Genomic DNA, 22,417 nt, shown 5'->3' with positions numbered 1-22,417 from the left:
GCACAGCTATAAAACTCACTCGCAGCACAGCCCTGCAATTAGACTCTCCTCCCCTCTCAAGTACAATGTTTTGAAATTGTTTATTTCAGCTCTGTCAAGCTTCTCTTACATTATGTTTTTTTTATGTTAAGCTGATAATCAGATCAGTGGTGAGGTGATTCACTGCCTCTTGTTATTAATGTATGACATGCCAGCAGAGTCAGACTCCATTGTGTGGGTGTGCAGTGCCAGGCCTTTCCCCCCCCCCATGCTCTCGTCTCTCCCTAACTGCTGTCTTGACCTACAGTATGTGTGGGCTAGTTGTCTCCCAGAGGCAGGAATGAGCCCCAGCCTCGCTGATCCAATAGGCCTCTTATGAAGGCTTTGTTCACAAACAGACCTGTGGCCAGTGCTGGGCAATTTAATTCAGACCGATGCTGCGGTCTCAGTGACAACATGGATGTTCAGTTCAAGTAGAGAGATGGAGGAAACTCAGCTGCATTACAGGCAGGCATTTGCGTTGTAACAAACACACCTGAAAAAAAACAGAAAGTAGAGGTTTATTTTCATCCTCAGCTTGGGTCGATTAATGACCCGAAACACAGACTGAGTTGCACCAATTAAAGATATTTTAATAATATATAATGTGCAATTAAATAGTTGCTACATGAAATAAATCAATGAAAAGCAGTAGGGGTGATAACACCAAGGGTTATTTAGCTAGTACATGAATTTATTGACATTTATATCACATTGTTGTCAGTTCTTTCCAGCAGTATGTAACAGTAATCCCCAATTATCCTGGATTAATCATTAAACACAGACAATGGATGGATCAACGGATGTATAGATCAACCAATTTGAAAATACTAATTCATCACTCAGTTAATTAAGGTCCACACAAATTTAATGTAAGATCAGAGGCCTGTAACAACAGCACTGGTGATTTTTATTTTAATCTTTCTCAGTTGTTTTTCATTTAAAGCTAAAATCACATACAAAACGTTTTACAACTATATTACAGCCCACGACTGGCTAGAAAACTCATCAAGTAAGTGAAAATTGAGACTTTTGAAGTATTTTTTAATTCCACATAGGAAGCAATCTGTTTCATGGCCAAAGTATAAAAGATGTCAGTGAAAACCAGTGGGGATGATAAGGCAAAGTGCACGCATTTATTGACATTTTCATTTTTACTTCCCAGCAGCACATGACCTGGAAGTGGATAAGCAGCAGAAAAAGGATGGATGAATGAATGCAAAAAAATAACTAATTCATTTAAGGTCCACATGAATTTAACATGAGTTCAGAGGTCTAGAAAACTGGTATTTGGGATTTTGCAGCCTGTTTTTCTTAAAATGACAAAAATGAAAACATTTTATAACTAATGTTTGTAAATTAAAGATTTTCTTTCAAGATGAAATCAGTGAATTTTAAGCCTTTTCAGGACCTGCAGATACCTTGTACTGAGGATAAACAGTCCAAATCCCCAGGATTCACTCAACCCTCCGAGCTCATTCTTTTTTCTTTAGACCCAGCTGTGATACCGCATCTTTATACGCAATCACCTCTTAATTTCCTCATCAATATGGGAATAATTCTGCACTCCAGATTACCACACTTCCCCACCCTGTGCTGCTACCTGGAGTCACTTTCAGGCATTGTCCATCTGCTTTACAATCTCTCTGTAATATATTTAGTAATGTCTTTGTCCTGACCAACTGTGTCACTGTAGAGCCTCATCTGCCACATGTGCTCATTGAGAACGGAGACATGACACAGGAGGAGTACGATGAGTATCTTCACGGCCGGAGTGATTTCATCAAGGCCACCAAGAAGGACTCCAGCAATGAGAGGAAAGTGAGTGTGTCATCGACATCAACACCGTGTACCTGAACTGATGACGCCAATATCACACCAATGTCATTTTGAGGAAAGTGGTTAAGAGGTTTTTCTTTGTAGGTAGACTTTTTCTAGCTGCTAAATTTGTGTAAAAATCTGGAATGAATAAAGAGAACAGCTTGTATTATTCTTCCCTAAATGGCAGAGAGCAGGACCAGTGAAGTCAGGATTGCCAGATGGAGGATTTTCTGCCCGACTGGGCAACTCTTTACTTAATTAGACAGGAAAAAATTGTTTTAGGCTGGTTGTGATTATTTTGGCGACTTAATGTTGTATCAAAGTTAGGTTATATTCCAGTGGTGTGCGGGGGCTCTTACAGGTAGGCAAGCAGAGCCACAAAACACTTTGTTCTAAATGATGTCTATTTTTAACTTGAACTGCACAAGCACTGCGCAGCTTGCTTGTCCTGATGTCACGACACTGTTTCTAAGCATGTTTATGGAAGTTTATTTGCAGTAGATATTGGAGAAAAAGATATACTCATAAAGAGGGAGTCAAACTGATTTTAAAAATACACCTTCATGCTGTTGTGTTCAGATTTGACAGTTATGGCAGAAACTGCTGCAATCTGGCAGCGAGGCATTTAACTTAACTTTAAAACGTAGCACACTTTAAAGGTGTTAGCATTAACAGCTGTTTGCTCGCCAGTCTAGAAGAAATATCCACCTCATTCCCTTACCTGCTAATCGCTGTCTCCTGCGGTTGAATTTCAACTCTTGTTTTGCTTCTATTTCTAACACTTGTCTTCCTCTACTGAAGTTAGCATGCTAACCAGCTAGCCTCATCCCCTCTCCCAGTTGTACTTTGCAATAGTGGGTCACTGTGGTGTCCAGCCTGCCCTCAGTTCAGCATGTGAGGATGTAGAAGTAGCGCTGATCAGAGGGGGTATAACCTCTTGTCTTGTAACAATGGATGAAACGCTTGTGAAGACACCATTATCACCACCGCCACCCGCTCCTGGCAAGAAACTGTGTTCAGTGGCAGAGAAAAAAAAAAAATCACCTTTAATTGTCTCCTCGAGCTGTGCCTCACTACCACTGCTGCCCCCCATGAGAGCCTAACTCCTCTTAGGTAGAAACCACCCTAATGGTAACCTAAATTATTACAACCCGCCCAAATCCACTTTCCACAAATCCACACACTGATACCAGTTTGGGATTTTTATTTTATTTAATATTTTTTTGCAAATTGAATAGCTTTTTTTTATTTAGGAGACTCATGTGTTTCCATTCACATCTCAGCTGTGATGAGGTTGTTAAGTGACCAGCAGACCTTAACTGGAGAAGGAGAGAGAGCACTTAGCCATAAAAATGGGTTTCTATGGAAACACTCTAAAGGCTCGCCACACTCTGCCTGGAATTTCCTGCACATCTACAATAATTGATGCGCTCTGTCTATCCACCTGATCACCTGTCTCCCTCACCTGTTTTTTTTTTTTATCACTTTTTTGGCTTCTTTAAGTGTTAAATTGAAGCAGTCACAGATTCATATTCAGGTCCAGTTATCTCAAGGTGTCAGATCCACTATAATTCATGCCTTCTCTTTTGCTTTCTTTGTCTTTATAGGTAGATATAATTCACAGGCGGCTCCATAAGGACATCCTTCACAACCCTGTGGTTATGTTGAACTTTTGTCCTGACCTCAAGTCTATCAGCTCAGACCTGAGGAAGGTTCACGGCGAGTTTATCTTCCTCATTGACCGCAGCGGCAGCATGAGCGGGGTTAACATCAACCGCGTGAAGGTATTTTAATCCCAGCAGGGTGTTATATTTCTCCTACAGATGCAGATCCAAACATGCATGGATGCATACACTGATTTGCATATAAATTGTAATATATCACACGACATCACACATCAGCAGTTCAAAGAGGAGTTTTTCTGAAATGATATTCTCAGATTACACTGAATTTGTTGAAATATGTCATAGTTGACGCCAAAAGCATCACAAATGCACACATTTTTAAAGAGATTAAATGGAAAGCTAATAAATCAAAAGACACAGGCTGTATAATTGCCTTCCTGGCTCCTATCTATACTGTAGAGTCAGTCTGCAGAGATTATAGACGTGGTCAGCCAACTGTGTGAAGGTCATGTACACAAGAATATTGATCAGGCAAATCATTCACTATTAACCAAACGTCTCCCAGTTGCTAGGTTTTAGACAGCAAGTCTTTTATCAGGCTTCATGTGAGGTTTCTTCAATACCTACATCCAAGGTTTATAGGTTGGTTTTTTTTATATATTTGTTGGTTATGTGGCTGCTTGTGCACTGAGCCTGCCCTGTGATGTGATGCCAACTGATGTTAACTTGAGACTCAGACATAGGCTTTTATTGGATATGTCTAATACTACAGAGTCTGGGCTCAAGGCCGGGGTGAGCCTGGTGGTGATGTGCCGACTATTTATCTCTGATCTTTCAAAAATCCTACACGATACCTGGGGCATTATATACTAATGGTTCTCTTCATTAATGCGCCTGAATAAGCATTTTATGACAGATTGTCTGGCTGATGTGACCTTCGTGCTCTTCGCCTGAATGAAGGTTTAGATAAGTGGTGTTCTTCTAGAAACTGCACCTCTGCTGTCGAAGAGGCAGTGATTGATGAAATGATGCCGCACGCTGCCACTCTCCACTCAGGCCTCTCCTTGAGAAAATCTGCTGCGGAGTGATGACAGCTGTGTAGAGCACTTTGCATTCATTCAAGCAGACATCAGCACATGTAGCTGTGTTGCGGTGGAAATTATCAAATACTCCCAACAGGACATGAAGCACCTAATGAGCAGAAGACTTCTGCCTGTTATTTTCTTTACATATTTCAGATTTCTCAGCCTTCGTGCGGTTCTGTTTTCTGGATGTGGACTTACTCTGCTCTCGGTCTCTTTCTCAGGATGCCATGGTGGTGATTCTCAAGAGCCTTGTGCCTGGCTGCCTTTTCAACATCGTAGGATTTGGCTCCACATTCAAATCACTGTTCACAACCAGCCAGAACTATGAGGAGGTAAAGAAACTGTGTATCATTAAACAGGCATTTTACTAATTTTACACACATTGAGTGTTAGTTTAGTTGTAATGAGGAGTACAACCCAGGCTTTGAAGACATGTATTAGTGTTCTCTGTGGCTCTGAAAGGTTTGAAAACCCTGATGACGTGGTGCTGTTTTGTTAGACTGTGGGAAATGTTGGATTCATTTTTGGAGTTATATCCATACTTACAGTGACGGAAAATTTATTCACATCCTTTAGTCAAGTAAAAGAACTAATACAACAATATAGTACAATATATTAGTAGTATAGCATCTGCAAAATGTACTTAAAGAATCAAAGTAAAGACTACATTATTAGATTGTTAATACTGATGCATCAGTGCATAAGTGCCATTTTACTGCTGTAGCTGGTCAAGGAGTTTGTTATGTTAGTCCAATGGTTCCTAATCTAGGATTCAGCCCCCTCAAAAGGGTCATAAATCTGGAAGAGTTTGAGCTGATTAATGGGAAGATTGGGGAAGAAAAAAAAACAAACAACAAAGTTCTGCCACACAACCTCAGCTACATCATATATTTAGAATAATGTAGCATTTTCAATAAGAAAAAAGATCATTTGGTGACATCTCGAATATTTTCTGTCCAACTGTTCCCAAATCCAGGGACATTGACTCCACAGTGATATAAAACAGAGAAAAGCAGCAAATCTTCACATTGGAGAAGCTGGAATCAATGGTGGACAGTTCTGCTGAAAAAACTATTATTAAAAACAGTTTCTGATTAAGTTTCTGCAAAACTACTAATCAATTAATCAACTAATTGTTGGAGGTCTATTGATATTTGTATAATGTTGAGGAAATGACCATTGCTAATCACCACTGTATTCTGAAATTCAATAATAATTAAAATTAAGTGATAAAGATCTATAATGTTGGGAAACTAGGTAATACATTGTTCATGATATTATCTAATTTGATACAGATGTTTTTATTTTGTGTGTATAGCATTTTGTGTTGCAGTAGCTCTGTTGTCTACATTGAACCAAAGCATTTGTACAATGCTGTTAAACAAGAAACCTCAGTTTAAATGTTCTCCTCCTCACCATGGTGATCCAGGAGGCCCTGGCTCTGGCTTGTGAGTATGTCAGGAAGATCAGAGCCGACATGGGAGGCACCAACATCTTGGCACCGCTCAACTGGATCCTGAGGCAGCCGATGTCCAGTGGACACCCACGCCTGCTCTTCCTGCTCACTGACGGGGCTGTCAGCAACACAGGCAAAGTTATTGAGCTGGTCCGCAGACATGCACGCTACATTAGGCAAGTATGACAGCTCCTGCACTCAGGCACTGTGCTGAACGTTAGAAATGGCAAAAAGATCAACACTGACATTACAAAATGACTCATTTGAGGCTGAATTTGATTCATATCTGCACACACAATTCGTCATACTGACATGAATATGTGTCTGAGGTAGCTGCCTGGTTATTAGGAGAATTGAGAGAATGAATCGGGGGCAAGCTTATTAGAAACCACTGTAGCAGTAACAGCACTGGCAGAGAACATAAAAATGACATCCGGGGATTGTCGGGGGCTTAAAAGGAGCACCTAGTTATGGAGCTATAATCCTCTCAAAATGAAATCTGGATGTACACATTTTATGTCGTGTATGTGTCAAACATTATACAGCTCTATCACTACAAAGAATCTGTCAGAAAGCAGATCGTGGAACATTGTTTTAAAATTGAATGTGGACGTAAGAATGCTCCCTGCCGGCTGCCAACAGCAGCTGTCGACTGAGAGTGGGCGCTGGTGGCACAATAGATCTGCGGTGCACAGGGAAATCATTTCATTTTGCCGCTTGCATCTCTTAGTCTCACACTGTGAATTCCCTCTCCTGAGTCACCCTGGAAATAATTGACTTTTGTCTTCCCCCTTTTAATGGATGACCCCCTCCCACCCCCCTTCCCCCAGACGATTGCATTAGGTACACAGAGCTCGGCCAAAACGCCGACACTTCCTGGGTCATTATCGCGCTCTGCTTACAAATCAGTGCAGCCTTTCAGAGACGAGATCAAACAACGATGAATCTCTGTTTTGCAAAAATCCGTGTTAGGTTCTTAACTACGTCGAAGGTGACATTTATGCTTTAATCTGCTCTCTCTGAGCTCATTAAAAATGTAAAGGGATGTTGCAGGTGTAGTGGAATTGGTCATTCCCTCCCTCTGTGAAAAACTGAAAAAAAGCTCCCTAGAGAACTCTGCAAAGCAGCAGACATGTCTCAACCTCCCATCATGAAAGATAATTTCCTGTTTTCCCCCAAAGCTGTGTTTGACAAATGAGATGGTTTATGTGCATCTCCACAGAATCTCTTTAGATCTGTGCACATCCTGAGGACACACCTGTTATAATGATCATGTATGTCTCGATCTGTCCACGGAGCTGCAGTGTTTAATGTGTTTGTGCAGATGTTTTACATTCGGCATAGGACAGAATGCTTGCAGGAGGCTGGTGCAGGGACTGGCGACGGTTTCTAAAGGAACAGCAGAGTTCCTGGCCGAGGGAGAGAGGCTGCAACCCAAGGTACTCATTTCCAGCTTTGTGTATCAACCCTAATGACAGCCAGCTATTCTGAGGGCCACTGAAGAGCCATTAAGCAGCGGTTTCAAAGCACTGAGTGTCTGCCGCTGATACCAATTAGGAAATCATATCTCCGAGACGCCATTCGCTTTATGTGCCGGTCAGACAGAAGCTGAGAATGTTTTAGCTGGCTTATTTTTACTCCGCAGATGATAAAGTCCCTGAAGAAAACCATGTCTCCAGTGCTCAGTGACATTTCCATTGAATGGCTCTTCCCTGAGACCAAGGAAGTGCTTCTGTCCCCTGTGGGAAACACCTTCCTGTTCCCAGGGGACAGTCTGATCGGCTACAGCGTGGTTTGCGACACCACCCGCTACCACGCCAACCCCAAATCTGTAAGTGGGAGACACTTGCTGAAAAGTGATGTGAACTTTTTGTGGTATGAAAAAAACCTTTTGATGTTAAGTTTGACCACTGACTTCACTTAAGTCACTTATCTGTTGCCTCTGAAATGTGCCTGAAGTAAATCCTGAGGGAGATAAAGAGGCTAAGCTCAACTATGCAGAAGCTTTTTAATCTCGTTAATGGGTCTTCATTAAAGCACTTTTCTTGGATGTGTCACCTACTCTAAATCTTAACAGGATAAGAGGAGACGATACAGCATGATGCGCTCCATCGAGTCAGCCAGCTCCGTGTTTTACCACTCTCAAGAGGAGGATCCGGCGAAGACAAGTGTCGACAGTCAGGGCTCCTACAGGGAGGCGGCCTCTGGCCCTCTGTATGACCCCTACCTGGACTCCATGATAGATGGCAGCCCTGTCACCACAGAACAAGACGCCATGGGTAAGTGCATATTCCTGAATGAGGAGATCACCAACTGCTTAGACTAAAGCTGTTAACTCGTTATTAGCGTGTTCTTGTTTCTAGGTTATCCTAAATAGATACAACATAGATAGAAGATCACGATTAAGTCGCCAAGTATCTGCTCTTTGTTTGGGCACAGTTAGGTCACTGTCATAGACTGTATATATATACATATATATATATACATATATATGTACTGTATATCCTCCGTGACGTCATCCATAGGTTTCTGAAGAGTGGTTTTGAGGCTTAGAGTGGGCTGCTCTGCTGTTGCCATCTTGGCAATGCCTGACTCCCAGCTAATCCAAAATGAGCTAAAAGGAGGGGTGCGTGTTGAGCCGAGAGTTCGGTTCATGCCGGTTTGTGGCAAGGTTCTGCTTATCAACCTGCCACTCATAGCGGCACACACTCAATTATGCAGATCTTTAAGCCTTAATCAAAGTTAAACAGGTGGATTATATAAATAATTCACCCTCGGTACAGTTGTTATGAAGGAGAAGTTAGCTATAGACAGCTAAGCTGTTTCTTGTGCCAGGCTGTAAAAATGTTTATTTCTGCTGTAAAGTTTGGCATTTTTACATCCGGGTCTACGGGCATTGACTCGCTTTTGGAACCAACTTCAAGTGGACATTCAAGGAACTGCAGTTTTTGGCACTTTTTCCATGTTGGTTTCATTTGCTGCTTGGTCATGGTTGAATGGTGTCACCTTTCAAAGGGCACAGTAGATTTATGATGGCTCATAAAGCATAGGTCAAAACATTATTTAATATCAGCTCATGCTGAATATTTGTATCTTTAAACAAAACATCAGGGTTGGAGAATACATCACCAAGAAGGCGGGCGTACAGCACCAACCAGATAACAGACTACAACCCGGCAAAGAAGGTCTACACTCCCAGTGACCCCAACTCTGTGGTGGCCAAGAATCCACTGAGGAGAGCCAAGGTCCAGGAGCTGATAGGCCAGATGAGCCCCGAGCATGAGGCGCAGTGGAAGAACGACTACCAGGTGTGGTCCCACACTGTGAATAGTGACATCCACGTGATTGCTTTTAAGATGATCTGCTCTGCTCTAGTCTCTAAAATGGGTCAGCAGTTATGTTTGATTCAGTCTGTAATTCAGCCGTATCGTAAACCAGTGCTTCCGAACTGAAAATGATAATCACACACAAACTGTACATGTTTGAGCACACATAGGCACATTAAACAAGTCGCAGTCTAGTACGGTTATAAATACAGGAGGATGTTATTTTGCATCTGGAAAAATGATATTTGCATTCAGACTGTGTTGACAAATTGACACCTGACCCCGTCTGGACCGGTGTATAATCAAGAGCAGACAGAGCTCAGTAATGAAGGGCAAATTTATGAATGGTAATTAAGTTTGAATATTTCCCAGTGTGCACAGAATTCATCGGGCTGTGAAGAAATTATATCTTCTCTTTGTAAATGCAGCTGAGGCTCGATTGCCCTCTTGCCATGCCTCATCAATCTAAATATAACTGTAATGAGTAAATAGTAACTTTTTATTTATTTTATTTATTTGTTTATTTTTACACAAATGGGAAGATGAAGGCTTCAGCATCCGCTTATCTAAGTTATTTTAATCAGTCAGCTCCAACTTAGATTTTAAAGCTGAAAAAATTAATCAACAGAAAATTAATGGCAGCTGCAATTTATTGTGTAAGTGATTTTGAAGAAAAATACCATTATGTGACAGTGAACTTCACATCTTTGGGTTTTCATCTCTTGGCCAGACAAAATGAGCATCGTGATGATGTCAAGTTTGGCTTTAGGAAACTGAGCTTTTTCACTGTTTTCTGACGTTTTAAACGCCAAACAATTGATAGATTACACCAGAAAATGATCACCAGATTAACTGATAATGAAAATAACTGTTATTTGTAGCCCTATTTCCAACATAGATGATTTGCATGAGTTTCATCAGACAATAAGACTTAATAAGAGGGAATCTTTTTTTGCTCTTTTAATATTATTTTTAAATGGCCCCTGTATGTACATAAGCACCATGAAATCTAGAGGACGAGTGGACACAATTAAATGACCAGAATTACAATCAGTAGATGAGGCTGCATACCTGTGGTGGGACCAGGGTGTTTTAAATTGAAAAAAAAAAACTTTCTTTTGTTTTCAGCCACAGCTGGCAAGCCTGTGTGCCACATCTTCCAGAGGGCGTGCTGCCAGCTTTCACAGGCCTCTCCCTCAGCAGGAGCCGCTTCTGCAGCAGGAAGCCGACACAGAGTTTCATTCCCATCCCCAGCCTCAGGACAACTCACAACCCAGCAGCAGCAGCAGCGGTGGGGGTGGTGGTGGCGGTGGCGGTGGCGGCAGCGGCGGTGGCGTGCTGCCAGCAGCTCGCAACACCGCTAGGGAAGATGGATCCAGATCCTCCACTGACAGCCCATCTGTTGGCAGCGTTGGAGATACAGGTGAAACCACAAACATGACCATTTTTGATACCAACAAACAAATCCGATTCCCTTTTTATAGCAAATCTGGAAAGTAGCATCAGAAGATTGTGGTTTCTCAGGACAGGAGACTGTGCAGAGACTGATTTTAATCAAAAGTTTCCTGAATGCAACCAGATCTTGCCTGATCAAGTTCTTATGTTATATTTTAAAGTAGTTATGGTCTTTGCCTGAAGTTTTACAGCACACTGAATCCATACCCTCCCTCATGGGAGACAATTATATTTATTCTTTTTCACATTTATTGGTTTAGTTCATGATCTTTTCCTCCTTTTACACCTCTAATCATAAAGCTAAACCTAAGAAGTTCTAAAATGTAATGCTGCATTAATATCAAAGAGAAGAAATTTGCTCTCTCCGCGAGAGTTACACCAGAAAATCAATGCTACTCTTCCTCAGCTGGTTAGCTTAGCTTAGCATAAAGACTGGAAACAAGGGGAAACAGCTGGCCTGGATATGTCTGAAAGTAACAGAATGCCTATGAGCATAATTAAATATCACTAAGTAACTCATTATATTGCTCAAAGAGTGTTTCCTGTAGTGTTGCCCGTTGTTGGGATTAAGGCTTCAGTTACGTCACAGAGGTTAGGGTTAGGTTAAGGATGACTGGTGGGGGTTAGGAATAAGTTTAGGATCAGACTTAGGCAAAGGGAAACACATATCAATGGGGAACAAACACTGGACTAGTGTTAGTCCAGTAAATCTTAGTAATTAGGATTTACTGGACTAATGCATAATTACTAAGATTTAGAGGTGACGTTTGGACAGAGCCAGGCTAGCTGTCTCCCCCTGTTTCCCAGTCTTTATGCTATGCTAAGCTAACTAGCTGTCGGCTGTACATTTATATTTAATGGACAGACTCGACAGCACCTCACTGTCAACAAGAAAGCAAATATTTCCAAGAATGTTGAAGCATGAAATCCTAATCCCAAACTTTAATCAGAATAATTAAATTAGTAACCTGTGAGTTGAAGACAAGACCACCACGATAGATTTATTCGGTCTGATACGAAGTTTGATAAAACATCCTAAATCTAAAATAAGGACGCTGCACTTCAGTGTTGGCAGATGAGTGAGCACAGACGTGCTTCTGAGGAAGGACAGGAAATCTTTTTCTATATTTGGGGACAAAACAAACAATGACCCAGGAGATGAATAGCTGTTATTCAAGGTCTGTTTAAGCAGGCTGAACACAGAGAGCTTTGGAAACATGGGTGATGAACCACTTTAACACAAATTCAGTTGCAAGAGAGAAGTAGCAGGTAAGAAGCCTCAGGGAGCTCTGAAAACAGTGTGAATTATGAATGCAAATTCAGGAATCAAATCGTGCTCCTGTGATGTTTCAGATGGTTACGGACACCAGTTATGTCAAGCAGAAACCCCACAGGAGAACCGAATATCAGATCTGGATGCCACCAACCAGCACGAAGGTGACTGCAAGGCCGTGGTGTCCGGACTGCTGTGTGGGAAACCGATGAGGTGGGAGGTGGTCTTCGATATCGAGCCCTTCCTGAACGGACGGGAACGTGAGGAAAAGGTTCACGAGGAGCTGTGGAACGAGACCTTCCACCACCTGGCTGGACACTCCATCATTCACGACTTTGAGCACATGGTGGATAAAGAGTGTGAGATTGAGCACGGTGAGTGTTTATGGGAAGATCTGGGGATGTTTCAATTTGATGTTTAGCTGTTATATTCTTATTTCACATAGGTGTTGAAATTTTAGAAATAAAAGTTTAAAGGAACATATTAACATTTTGGAAAATATGCTTATTTGCTTCCTTTTTGAGAGTTAGTTTAGAAGTTTGATTCCACTCTTACTTTTATACTCTCAAAAGCTCACTGTGTAAAACATTATATCTTTTTAATAATTAAAGTATAAAAAGGAGACATTGTGTTTTTATGGGAGATTATGTGCAGCACAAGTGTTGTAAACATCATTTTTACACTTTGCATTTTGCATAGACGAATAACATTTTAATTAGTGAGGTGTAGAGGTGCTCATGGGTGATTTTGACGGTATTCAACAGAGCCAGGCAAGCTGTTACTCCCAGTTTCCTCTCTTAATGCTCTCTTACCAGCTGCTGGCTTTAGCTTCATATTAAATATATGAGAGTGCTATTGATCAAGAAAGCAAATAAGTGCATTTCCCAAAATGTCAAACTATTCCTTTAAGCTGCTTTAGTATATAGGTTATGTACTGTACATGTGTTGTATGACTGGAATGTTACTACATATATTGCAATACAGTGTCGATATATAATATTATGCAATCCCATGAAATGTTACATAATCATTTTATATTTGTTATAATTCACAGGCTCTGGCAGGAAGTACCAGCTATATGCTATTCACACCAGCAAAGCCTGTAATATACTGAGCAAATACACAGCGTTTGTTCCCATCGACCTGGATACTAATGAATATTTGCCGACATGTATTGAATACATAAACCCTGGTAAGTCATGAAGATTTAATGTGATTAGGTCCTTATATAAAACCCATTGCCCAGTCCTCTGTTTGAACATGAAAGTGTCATCAAACATAATCTGGAAAAACTTCTTCTAGGTAAACTTCTTTAGCAGTTATAAACCAGTAAAAGTAAAAAAAACTCCACCTAAGTTCACGTTTAGAGCTAAAATGATTATATAACAATTTACAGGTAATAGCTGTCGATAATAATAGTCGAAGAAAAAACAAAAACAAAAACTGAGTGGGTTTGATTATTCTTTTAATAGCTCCCATTATACATTTATTTTTCATAGCACTAATTCATCAGTGCAATAAGTCATGATACACTCAACACTCAGGCAAATACTATTGTCACACTCTAATTAACCCCAGTCCTCTCTTGATGTACTCAACACTTCCTGATGGTTTTTCACACTAAGAGCCAATTTTTATGGGCAAGAAAATTATCAAGACAACAGGTCAACAAGAGGAGATGCTGAATTTAATTTGTTGACTTTCTGAAACTTTTGATAATTGATTAATCATCACAATTGCTTAATTAAAAATGGAAAATATTCTGTAGTGTTGTATTCATATTTAAACTTGACTCTCTCTCTCTGCTCTCCAGTCCAGGATTCAGTCAAATTCACGTTCCCTGAGCAAACTTTTAGGGGAAAAGTCAAACATTATTTGTTTACCTGTTATCCAGCCACAGCTTATATCTGTATTTTCTCAATCTCACAGATGTCTTGTGTTTGTCCAGAAAGATAAGATATTTGCCCAGTGTGAGACCAATGTTTAAATCCAATATTTCAGCAGACAAAGCTGGCCATGGTAAACGTATGTTCCAGCGAAGAAGAAGAAGAAGATGAAGAAGAGCTGAGAAATGCAGTGGAGTCTGTGGAAATATTAGATTTAAACATTGGTTTGCCTCAGGCAGATATTTAATCACTCAGAGCAGAGAGGAGTAACATCACAAAAATATCTCTGAAAATGCAGCCTGCTGCAAATGTTTTGCCTTTTCCCATAAGGTTTGCATCACAGATTGGTCTAGACTAAACTTTGAAATTGTGCTACACAGATACAAGCCGGCTTCAAAATAGTTTTAGACTTCCGACTTAAAACCTTTTTTTTTTTAAAGTTTGAATTTTACTTTCAGGTGAAGGTCTGAAGAGGGGCTCCCACTCCAGCTCTCGTTCAGGGAGCAGGAGGAACAGAGGTTACTCCATTGGCCTGGGTCGCTCCCAGTCTGGCGGCATGTCGGAGGAAGCTGAAGACATCCTGCAGCCCAACAGTAAGCTGCGTTTTTAAAAATTATTTTAAGCTCACACTTTTAATCAATCCCAAACAGATGGAGCTTTACTTTTTAGATCTTTAACCAATGAGAAATTCAGTAGAAAGATATAAGAGCTACAGAGGAAGGTAGAAGGGATCATGGATCGAGAATGAAAGTCGTGAAAATGCGGAAGAAGGAATATGATTCTTTAGGGAGAAGGCGATATGAGATTTTTCAAGATTAATATTTATATATTTATATTTACTCAAATCTGTCTTTATTTGAAATGGAAAGGTTGCAGTCTCGCATCACAAGCACCCGGTGCTGTGAAATATGAAGCTCATGAAGGTGTGTGCTGCTGTACGTTAAAAATACTCCAACTTCAGCAAAAGGGCGCAGCATTTTAAATTGGTTTTCGGCGGTGGCATAGCAACAGCAGGCGCTAAGACTAACACACCGTTTGAGCATCTGTTTGGCACTGCCAGTTAAAAGAAAGGGGGAAGAAACAGTGGGCACAGATGCAGATTTTTTTTTTTAATCAAAGCAACATCTATTTAAGTTCTGAGGAAAAAGATGCAATGATTTTGCAAAAGATGAAGTAAAATAAATGACAGCTGACAGTTAATTCTCAATCTTTTTGTTATCATTGTCTCAGGTGGAGAGGATGGTGTCTCTCCGTGCAGCACTCCCTCCTCCGCTGGCTGGGAGAGATGTAGCTTCGCAGAGGGTAAGTGCAACACAACTGTCTGGCAGTCTCTTCTCATTTTCTAGGCAACTATGTTGTATCTGCTCCAAATGTGAAACATGAGATTATTGACATTTAAGTCCCTCTTCTTGTAAGTGATGAGAGAGGTCGGCGCAATTTTGTGGCTTGTATTGACAAATGCTGTCTGGACCTTTTCAAAAAAAAAAAAAAAAAAAAACCATGAGCAGAAATACAGACACTGTTTCAGCGGCAGAGGAGAGACAACTGGTGGAATATATGTCCTCCACTGTCACTGCTACAGCTCAGTGGGTGTGTTATAGCGCTTTGTTACGTGAGACTCATGTTGAGAACAAAATAGAAAAGTGACAGAAAATGCCACTGCTTCTCTCCCTCTCTCCCCTTTCCTTGTCTGACTCTGCTTCTCTGTCTCCAAGTCTCCCAGAGGAGTCCGTCTGTGACCTCTGACCAATCACAGAAATCGGTGGAGAGCATTTTTTCTGCCAGGTGGGTGATTGCAGACTGGCTGGCAGCACAAATGTGCTGTAGCTGTGGTACCACTGCGTGACCAAACACAGGGACTTCAGCATTATAGTTCTCTGTAACTGATGTCTCACAAGGCAGAGCATCGCTCCACGTACCGTCTTCATCTTCATCTATTTCCCTCAGATGATTTTGAGAATGCTGTCTTCAGGTTAATGTATCAGAACAATATCAGGCTGTTTCATGACCATGCAGTGATGAATGAGAATTTCTTCTCCTTTGAAAATCAAGATAAGCAAGAAAAGAATTAGTTCCTACCACGTTCCGCCAAAGAAAGAAGCGAGACGCCATAATCATTTAAATGTGGACATAATGACCCCAGTTTCAGACAGTCTCTCCTGGAAGGCATTCACACTGTTTCACTCAGTTGAAAAGTGAAAAGTGACAGAAATATCCATATGAAGAATGAAAGAGAGAAGTTTAAATGTTGTTCCCATTCTCACCCCCACGCAGCTGGACTACCGTGGCATAAAGTAGGTGTGCATAAGTGTTGTGGGAGACGTGTCTGTAATAACTGCAGGACTGAGCGCTGCAGAAGTTTTCAGGCAGCAGAAACGATGGTTTGAACATTGAACACTTGTAGTTTTGTTTCCTGGGAGATTCAGTTATTTGGGTGTTAAAAAAAAACGTTGTTGAACTTTACTAAAATCACCAAGGTTTCAGCTTCTAATAGCAAGGTGCTGTCGTAGTCATCTTAGAATATGGAAAGAAATCCAGAGGTACAAGCTTTTTTTGGTTTACAAAGTGAAAATGTTGAATGAGAGAATGCATTGAATTACAGAAGCTAATGAAATGGAGGCTAACCCTGATATAATGGTCCATTTAGGCACAGTGGTGGTTTGAGCTAAATGCTAACGTCAGCATGCTAACATACTCACAGTGACAATACTAACTGCTGATGTTTAGAGGATGTTTACCAAATTTCACAGGAATCCATCAAATAGTTGTTGAGATATTTCAGCAACTTTCTAAGAACCACTCTGCTCGTTTGGTAAAAATCCTCTTTGCTCTCAATGTAGTAGAATTCTGTTATGTGTAAATCTTCAGATGTATAAAAAAATCAAAAGAAGCTTTCCTATAATAATAAGAACAGTATATTAAATCGAATGGTGTGTGCTACATGTACTGTGCACTGTGATTTACATCCATGTGTCCTGCCCCTCTGTAAGGTTGGCCCTCAGCAGGACTCGTCTGCTGACTCGAGCTGCCAAAGGATTCATGTGTCGATCTCACAGCAAATCTGGTGACTCAATTGGAGAGAGCGACAACGAGAACAAAGACTACATTCCTCTGGTGGGTAGCTGATCCATACATGTGACTGCTCTGTTAAACCTGCATGTTTTTTTGATGGACACTAATTTGAGCTGACTATCTGGGGAGGCGAATGTGCCACAAGCGGTTGAGCCAGTTTGAATACAAGAGAGACGTAAACAGTGGTACTTCTGGGCTGTGTGCCCCGTGAGCATGCTATATCCTATTCACATCCAACCCAGTTCCTTTGTCTTCATATTATACCTGTCTTTGCAAATTCTTTCAGTGAAAATTCAGTTTAAAAGAGATGATAAAAACGAATGTCTCAATTTTTCTGCCTCGCAAAATAAATTACCAGTGATAGAACAGTCTTCTATAATTCAAACCTTTGTTTGAGGGCCTGAAGCTGTGCCCATGCTAACTGTAATATTATAAGAGCACACTCTGCCCCTCCCCGAGCCCACCAAGAGCGTGAAGGAGGCTCTAATTATGCAGCACACACGCACACATTGTTCATCACTTTCCAAATGCAATGAAAAGAAAATGTCTGTCGAAAATGATCAGAATACCTGCCCCCTTTAACAAGGCGCCTCACACCCAGCGGCTGATTGAAGGAGAAAGTGATGAGGCAGAGAAAACTCAAATCAGATGCTCTTTCACTTCTTTTTTCAGTCATGCAGACAAAAGAAAAAAAAAAAACACACACACACACACAAATTGCCAACTGATGATAAATTCTGGGAGCACACATAATGCATTACCCCTCCATCACAAGTACTACACTGCTGATTGAAGGCTGTAAAAAAAAAAAAAAAAAAAAACTAGCATAAAAAAAACAACTTCAGCTGTATTTTATGTCTAACTGTAAACTATTTCCTTCTGCGTAGCTGCTGTTGCAGTTGGCTTGTGGAGCATTTCCCCTGGACATAGCTCTGTGTGATGCCATTAACGTCCCCATGGACAAGCTAAAGTGGACGTCCCCCTTCACCAGCCACCGCACCAGCCTGGGCCACTTGTCTCACTCCAGCAGCCGTCGCACTGAGAGTGCCGATGACGGGCACAGATCACCGTGTGATCCAGAAACATATCAGCACCCTGCAGAGCAAACTGCAGGTGTCCACAGCCTTTCTCATCTGTCCAGGAGCACCTGGACGGATGCTGCTCCTTCCTCATTAGGAAGTCCATCCAGCGCTGCTGAGCCCACAGTCTCCCCGCACTCCCAGTTGGACAGTGGGCGGAGCTCTGGGTCAGGGGGCTTGGAAACAGCATCACCCGGCAGTGTGCTTCGAGGGATGCTGAATCCAGAGAGCATGGTGTGGGCCACAGCTGTGGCCCTCGCCTGGCTGGAGCACAGCTCTGCCAGCTATTTCATAGAGTGGGAACTGGTAGCCGCCAAGGCCAGCATGTGGTTGAGTGCGCAGGACATTCCAGAAGGCCGAGATTTAGCCTCCATCAAGGCAGCTGCCAACCAGCTCTTCATCATCCTCAGGCACTGGGATGAAAACCTGCAACTGAACATGCTCTGTTACAACCCGAACAGTGTCTGAGGCCTGCTGGTCCAAGACTACCACAGACCACTCAGAGTACTCAGTCCCGTATGATACTATGCTAACTGAGGCTGTGCTATCCTTCATTCAGCAGTATGTCCTCTGGAGTTTGATTTTGCTGTGGCAATTGTGAACAATGTGTATCTTCTTCTGTTCGTGTGCTGTTCCTCCAAACATATCACAGGCTCTTCAGAGGCACTATGTGCAAGCTATTACCTCGCTGGTGCCATATACTGTAGCTGGATCCCTGTTAGCAAAGGATCTAATCAGAGTTATGCCACAGATTTGAGTTGCACAGAGAAGAATGTAAGTGTTAAATTAGTAGCATGCTGGGCCACCGACCATCAACATCTGAGAAAAGCTCTTACTGCCATCATATTGATGTTAATGGGGGGAGTGCTGCAAAACCACAGCTGGAGAAAATTGCTCACCAGTCTTTACATCATTACAGCATTTTCTGAATTGATTGTATTGTGGAAAAAATGAAAACATCTGGGCACTTGCTAGCAGTAATGCCAGTTTTTTCTAATGGCTGTTACCATTACAGTGTTATTAATATTTGCCATTTTGCAGTTTGATTATAGCAGAGACAGAAAAATATGCAAACAGCTAAAGAAAATAGAAAATACATGTTAAGATTTAGTTTTAAGAAATATGTGCTTTAGGTGGGAATCTGTGAATGTGTATCCCACTGGCATGTTATTTATTGTTTATTATTTAATGATACATACAGTTTATATTTTTTCACTTATCTGAGTATACCTGTCTAAGAGTCTAGGTTTTGATCATGCATTAGTTTTTAGATTAAGAGGGAGTACCACAGACCTGGAGATGGTTGCATCATCTGTTTGCAAGTTCAGAACTAGCCTGGATAAGGTAAGAGTTTACAATGTAAGTAGATATTTAGGCCTCACTAATTCAAAAAGGTTACACCACACAAACTAGTTGTTACCTAGATATTAGCTGTTGCTAAGTATTCACACCCTGTACCAGCCGAATCTAACTGTAACTGTGTAGCTAACTGAACCAGCTAATGTTCGCCAGCTAAAATATTACGTGTTCAGACTGAAGAAGCGATACCAGGGAATATGGTTAGCCTTTGACCAAAATTCTGTTCAACAATGTAAGTTTTTAATTTAAAAAAATGTAATAAAATTTACTGAATTGAAAAAAATATACCTAAAATTGTTATGCTAATGTTACGCTGACAGGATGAGACTAAATGACCAAATAAAGTCAGGATAAATTATAGCAGTTTAGCACCATTAATAATATGCCAAATCAACGACTATTAGTCACAAGAAGCATCTTTTTTTCTGTTATTTCTAAATGAATTTATGGATGATTATTTGCCAAGCGCATTATAAATGATGAATAGCGAAAAATGTGATGAATGTAAAAATATGCGTGCTATGTTTGTGTCCAGATTTGACTGAGTTATGAATTGGAGAGGGAATATGAATTTTGATGCAAATTTCAACAATCACATTTTAAGGGTTTTTAAGTATGACATGTTGAAAAATGGGCCAAACACAGAATAACTAACTTTCTCTTGTTTTTTGGGAGACCTGCCGGCACCTCTCCCTGTCACCTCACTTTTATTTTGAAAACCTCTGGTTAAGCATAAACAGATATTTCCCAGTCACTGTAAATTGTTATTAATTGTACTTTTAACTCTAAAACTTACATATTTCTCCATGTACAATGTAAAATATGCTCAGACAACAAAGTCATATCTGTGTTTAAAAATGACTGGCAGTTGATTTTAATTTCTCTCTCAGCTCCTTAAACTCTTATTTATACATTTATGTTATAGCTCATGATGCTATACTGAGTTACTGTTTACATATCTGATTGCTTTTGATTTGACTGCACTGCTTCCCAGCAACAAATTTACACATTATTAAAGTCTTGACTTGCTAAGACCAAAGTCCTTATAGGCAACTCTCGCTACTTGGCAGCCGTCTAGGCAACACCAAGGCTGCTATTTCTGACTAATAACACCAGGCTCCTATATGAATGAATGGGGAGAGAGTATAACTGCACTGTCTGTGGTTACTGCGGCATAAAAACTAAATGGAAAAAAAAATCACCTGTCAAATCTGATTTAAAAAATGCTTAAAAAGTTTGTTGACTTCGTTTCTAAAGGTTATACTTATATTACACTTTTCGCTTGTATCAGGGCAACAATTCCCTCAAAATGTTACAACAATTAGTCACTAGTCTGAAACTAGCTACTAGTTAATTAGACCTTAGGAAGGATGTTACAAATAAACTTAGTAATCTATTGGCAAACAGCTGATGCAACCCAATCATAATAAGGGCAGCGATCAACAGTCCTGTGCCGGGAATCAGAGAAGAAAGGCCCCTGATATTTCGGTCACTGTCACAGCTCATTTACCGCAAGTGCCTAACCAAGGTTTAATGTCAGCAGGAAATGTAGATCTGCTTGCTGCAGTTTAATCAGTGTGGATAATGACTGATTCTTTGTCTTAAATACACAATGGGTACCCTTTTTTTCCTTCTTAATCTCTTCTTGATGCTGTTGGTGGCCTATGTAGGCATCTTTCAGTATCAATTTTTCTCTTTCTTATTTCATCACAGTGTTGTTTTACTCAGGTATTTATTCATTTTTTTCACTCAGGCTGAGTTGCATAAGTACTTCTGCATGGACACAGGTGTTTATGTTACGATGTTTAATGACCGAATCGCCACATTGGAGCCAGTAGTGCAGTATTTTGCTCTCTGAAATGAAATGAGAAATACAGTAGATGTCATATAGTAATATTTTTGTGCTGTAATTGCAGTAGTAAGTGCAGCTGTAATTGTAATAAGTTGTATTTTTTATGTACTGGGTCAGTTGTATAGTGCAGTATCTTTCACCTTGCTGTGCGTGCCTTTATAAATGATTGTTGACTGTTTGAGGCTGTTGAAAGCTTCTGTAGTGTCTTTATAACTGTTGATGCTATGACCAGCTCTGCAGGTGCATGTAATAAAATGACTCAATGACCAAAGGTACAGGCTCAGTTGCTATTATTGTCCCATTACTAACAACAAGGGGTACCTCATGGATCAATGCTTGGACCCCACACCCTCCCTTGGACTGAATATCCACTTACATGGTTTTTGTGACTGCTGCTATTCTGGTGATACAGATCTCGGCCTGCCTCACTGGTGTCTCAAAATGGATGATATAAAGCCACATTCAATTCAATCTCTCCAAAGCAATATTCAAAACGGAAATTTCACAGTAGCTGTAATCAGTTGATTCGCAAACAGGACAAAGTAAATCAGTGCAAATATTTCACAACTCATTTAAATCTGGTAAACTTGAATTTGTAGCTATCGTAGCTTATTAGCTGTGTTGCACCGTCTCACTGGCAACTGCCCCTAAAAGTCAGATTTACTTCATATTTTGATCTACATAATTTGAATAATCCCACATTCGTCAAAACAATTTGCACCATTTGCACCAAAATTGCACCAGTGAATATCAGCTGATTGCTCAGCTTATTTTGAGCTCATTTGTTCTAAAGTGGTGTTTCATCAAATTCCTTCAGTTTTTCTGTGTGAAAACCTCAGATAAAGTAGAATTATTCCATCATAGAAGTACTGCAACCTACAATCGACTGTCCAGTGTATACAGTAAAATGACAGAACATAGTAAAGAACATACTGACATATACAAATAGCTTTTGTGTGACCAACAGCCAAAAATATTTTGATTCCAGAAGGTGGAATAAGGTAGTTTTCAGCATTTTTGCATGAAAAGTTACTCAAACATTAATCAAAGTTAATGTAAACTTTAGACTAATGGTTGGTTTCATGGCGCATGAGGAAATAATAAAACTGT

At 40.6% G+C, this 22,417-nt stretch overlaps 1 protein-coding gene and 1 long non-coding RNA gene across 2 annotated transcripts in view; one reads left to right on the top strand and one right to left on the bottom strand.

Annotated features, from left to right (window-relative positions):
* Window positions 1-22,115, top strand: part of vwa5b1 (von Willebrand factor A domain containing 5B1) — a 28,307-nt gene extending 6,192 nt beyond the window's left edge. Inside the window, exons 7-22 of the mRNA XM_071477269.1 lie at window positions 1,715-1,839; window positions 3,447-3,623; window positions 4,771-4,881; window positions 5,979-6,181; window positions 7,330-7,444; window positions 7,651-7,836; window positions 8,083-8,284; window positions 9,117-9,313; window positions 10,460-10,754; window positions 12,140-12,433; window positions 13,114-13,251; window positions 14,404-14,538; window positions 15,176-15,247; window positions 15,661-15,730; window positions 16,936-17,059; window positions 17,905-22,115. Coding sequence (XP_071333370.1) covers window positions 1,715-1,839; window positions 3,447-3,623; window positions 4,771-4,881; window positions 5,979-6,181; window positions 7,330-7,444; window positions 7,651-7,836; window positions 8,083-8,284; window positions 9,117-9,313; window positions 10,460-10,754; window positions 12,140-12,433; window positions 13,114-13,251; window positions 14,404-14,538; window positions 15,176-15,247; window positions 15,661-15,730; window positions 16,936-17,059; window positions 17,905-18,564 — 3,104 coding nt within the window. The 3' untranslated portion in view covers window positions 18,565-22,115. The remainder of the gene's footprint in view (window positions 1-1,714; window positions 1,840-3,446; window positions 3,624-4,770; window positions 4,882-5,978; window positions 6,182-7,329; window positions 7,445-7,650; window positions 7,837-8,082; window positions 8,285-9,116; window positions 9,314-10,459; window positions 10,755-12,139; window positions 12,434-13,113; window positions 13,252-14,403; window positions 14,539-15,175; window positions 15,248-15,660; window positions 15,731-16,935; window positions 17,060-17,904) is intronic.
* LOC139621063 (uncharacterized) lies at window positions 14-8,203 on the bottom strand. The gene is made up of 4 exons (XR_011690925.1): window positions 8,068-8,203; window positions 5,966-6,123; window positions 2,561-4,871; window positions 14-1,876 (listed from the first exon to the last, which is right to left on the bottom strand). It is a non-coding gene; the product is annotated as an uncharacterized lncRNA (long non-coding RNA).
* Window positions 22,116-22,417: the final 302 nt, after the last annotated feature.

Source organism: Trachinotus anak, unplaced genomic scaffold, assembly GCF_046630095.1.
Source record: "Trachinotus anak isolate AG129_WGS33_773 ecotype Australia unplaced genomic scaffold, CSIRO_AGI_Tana_v1 ptg000004l, whole genome shotgun sequence".
NCBI classification, from domain to species: Eukaryota; Metazoa; Chordata; class Actinopteri; order Carangiformes; family Carangidae; genus Trachinotus; species Trachinotus anak.
This window is presented reverse-complemented; position numbering and strand designations above follow the sequence as displayed.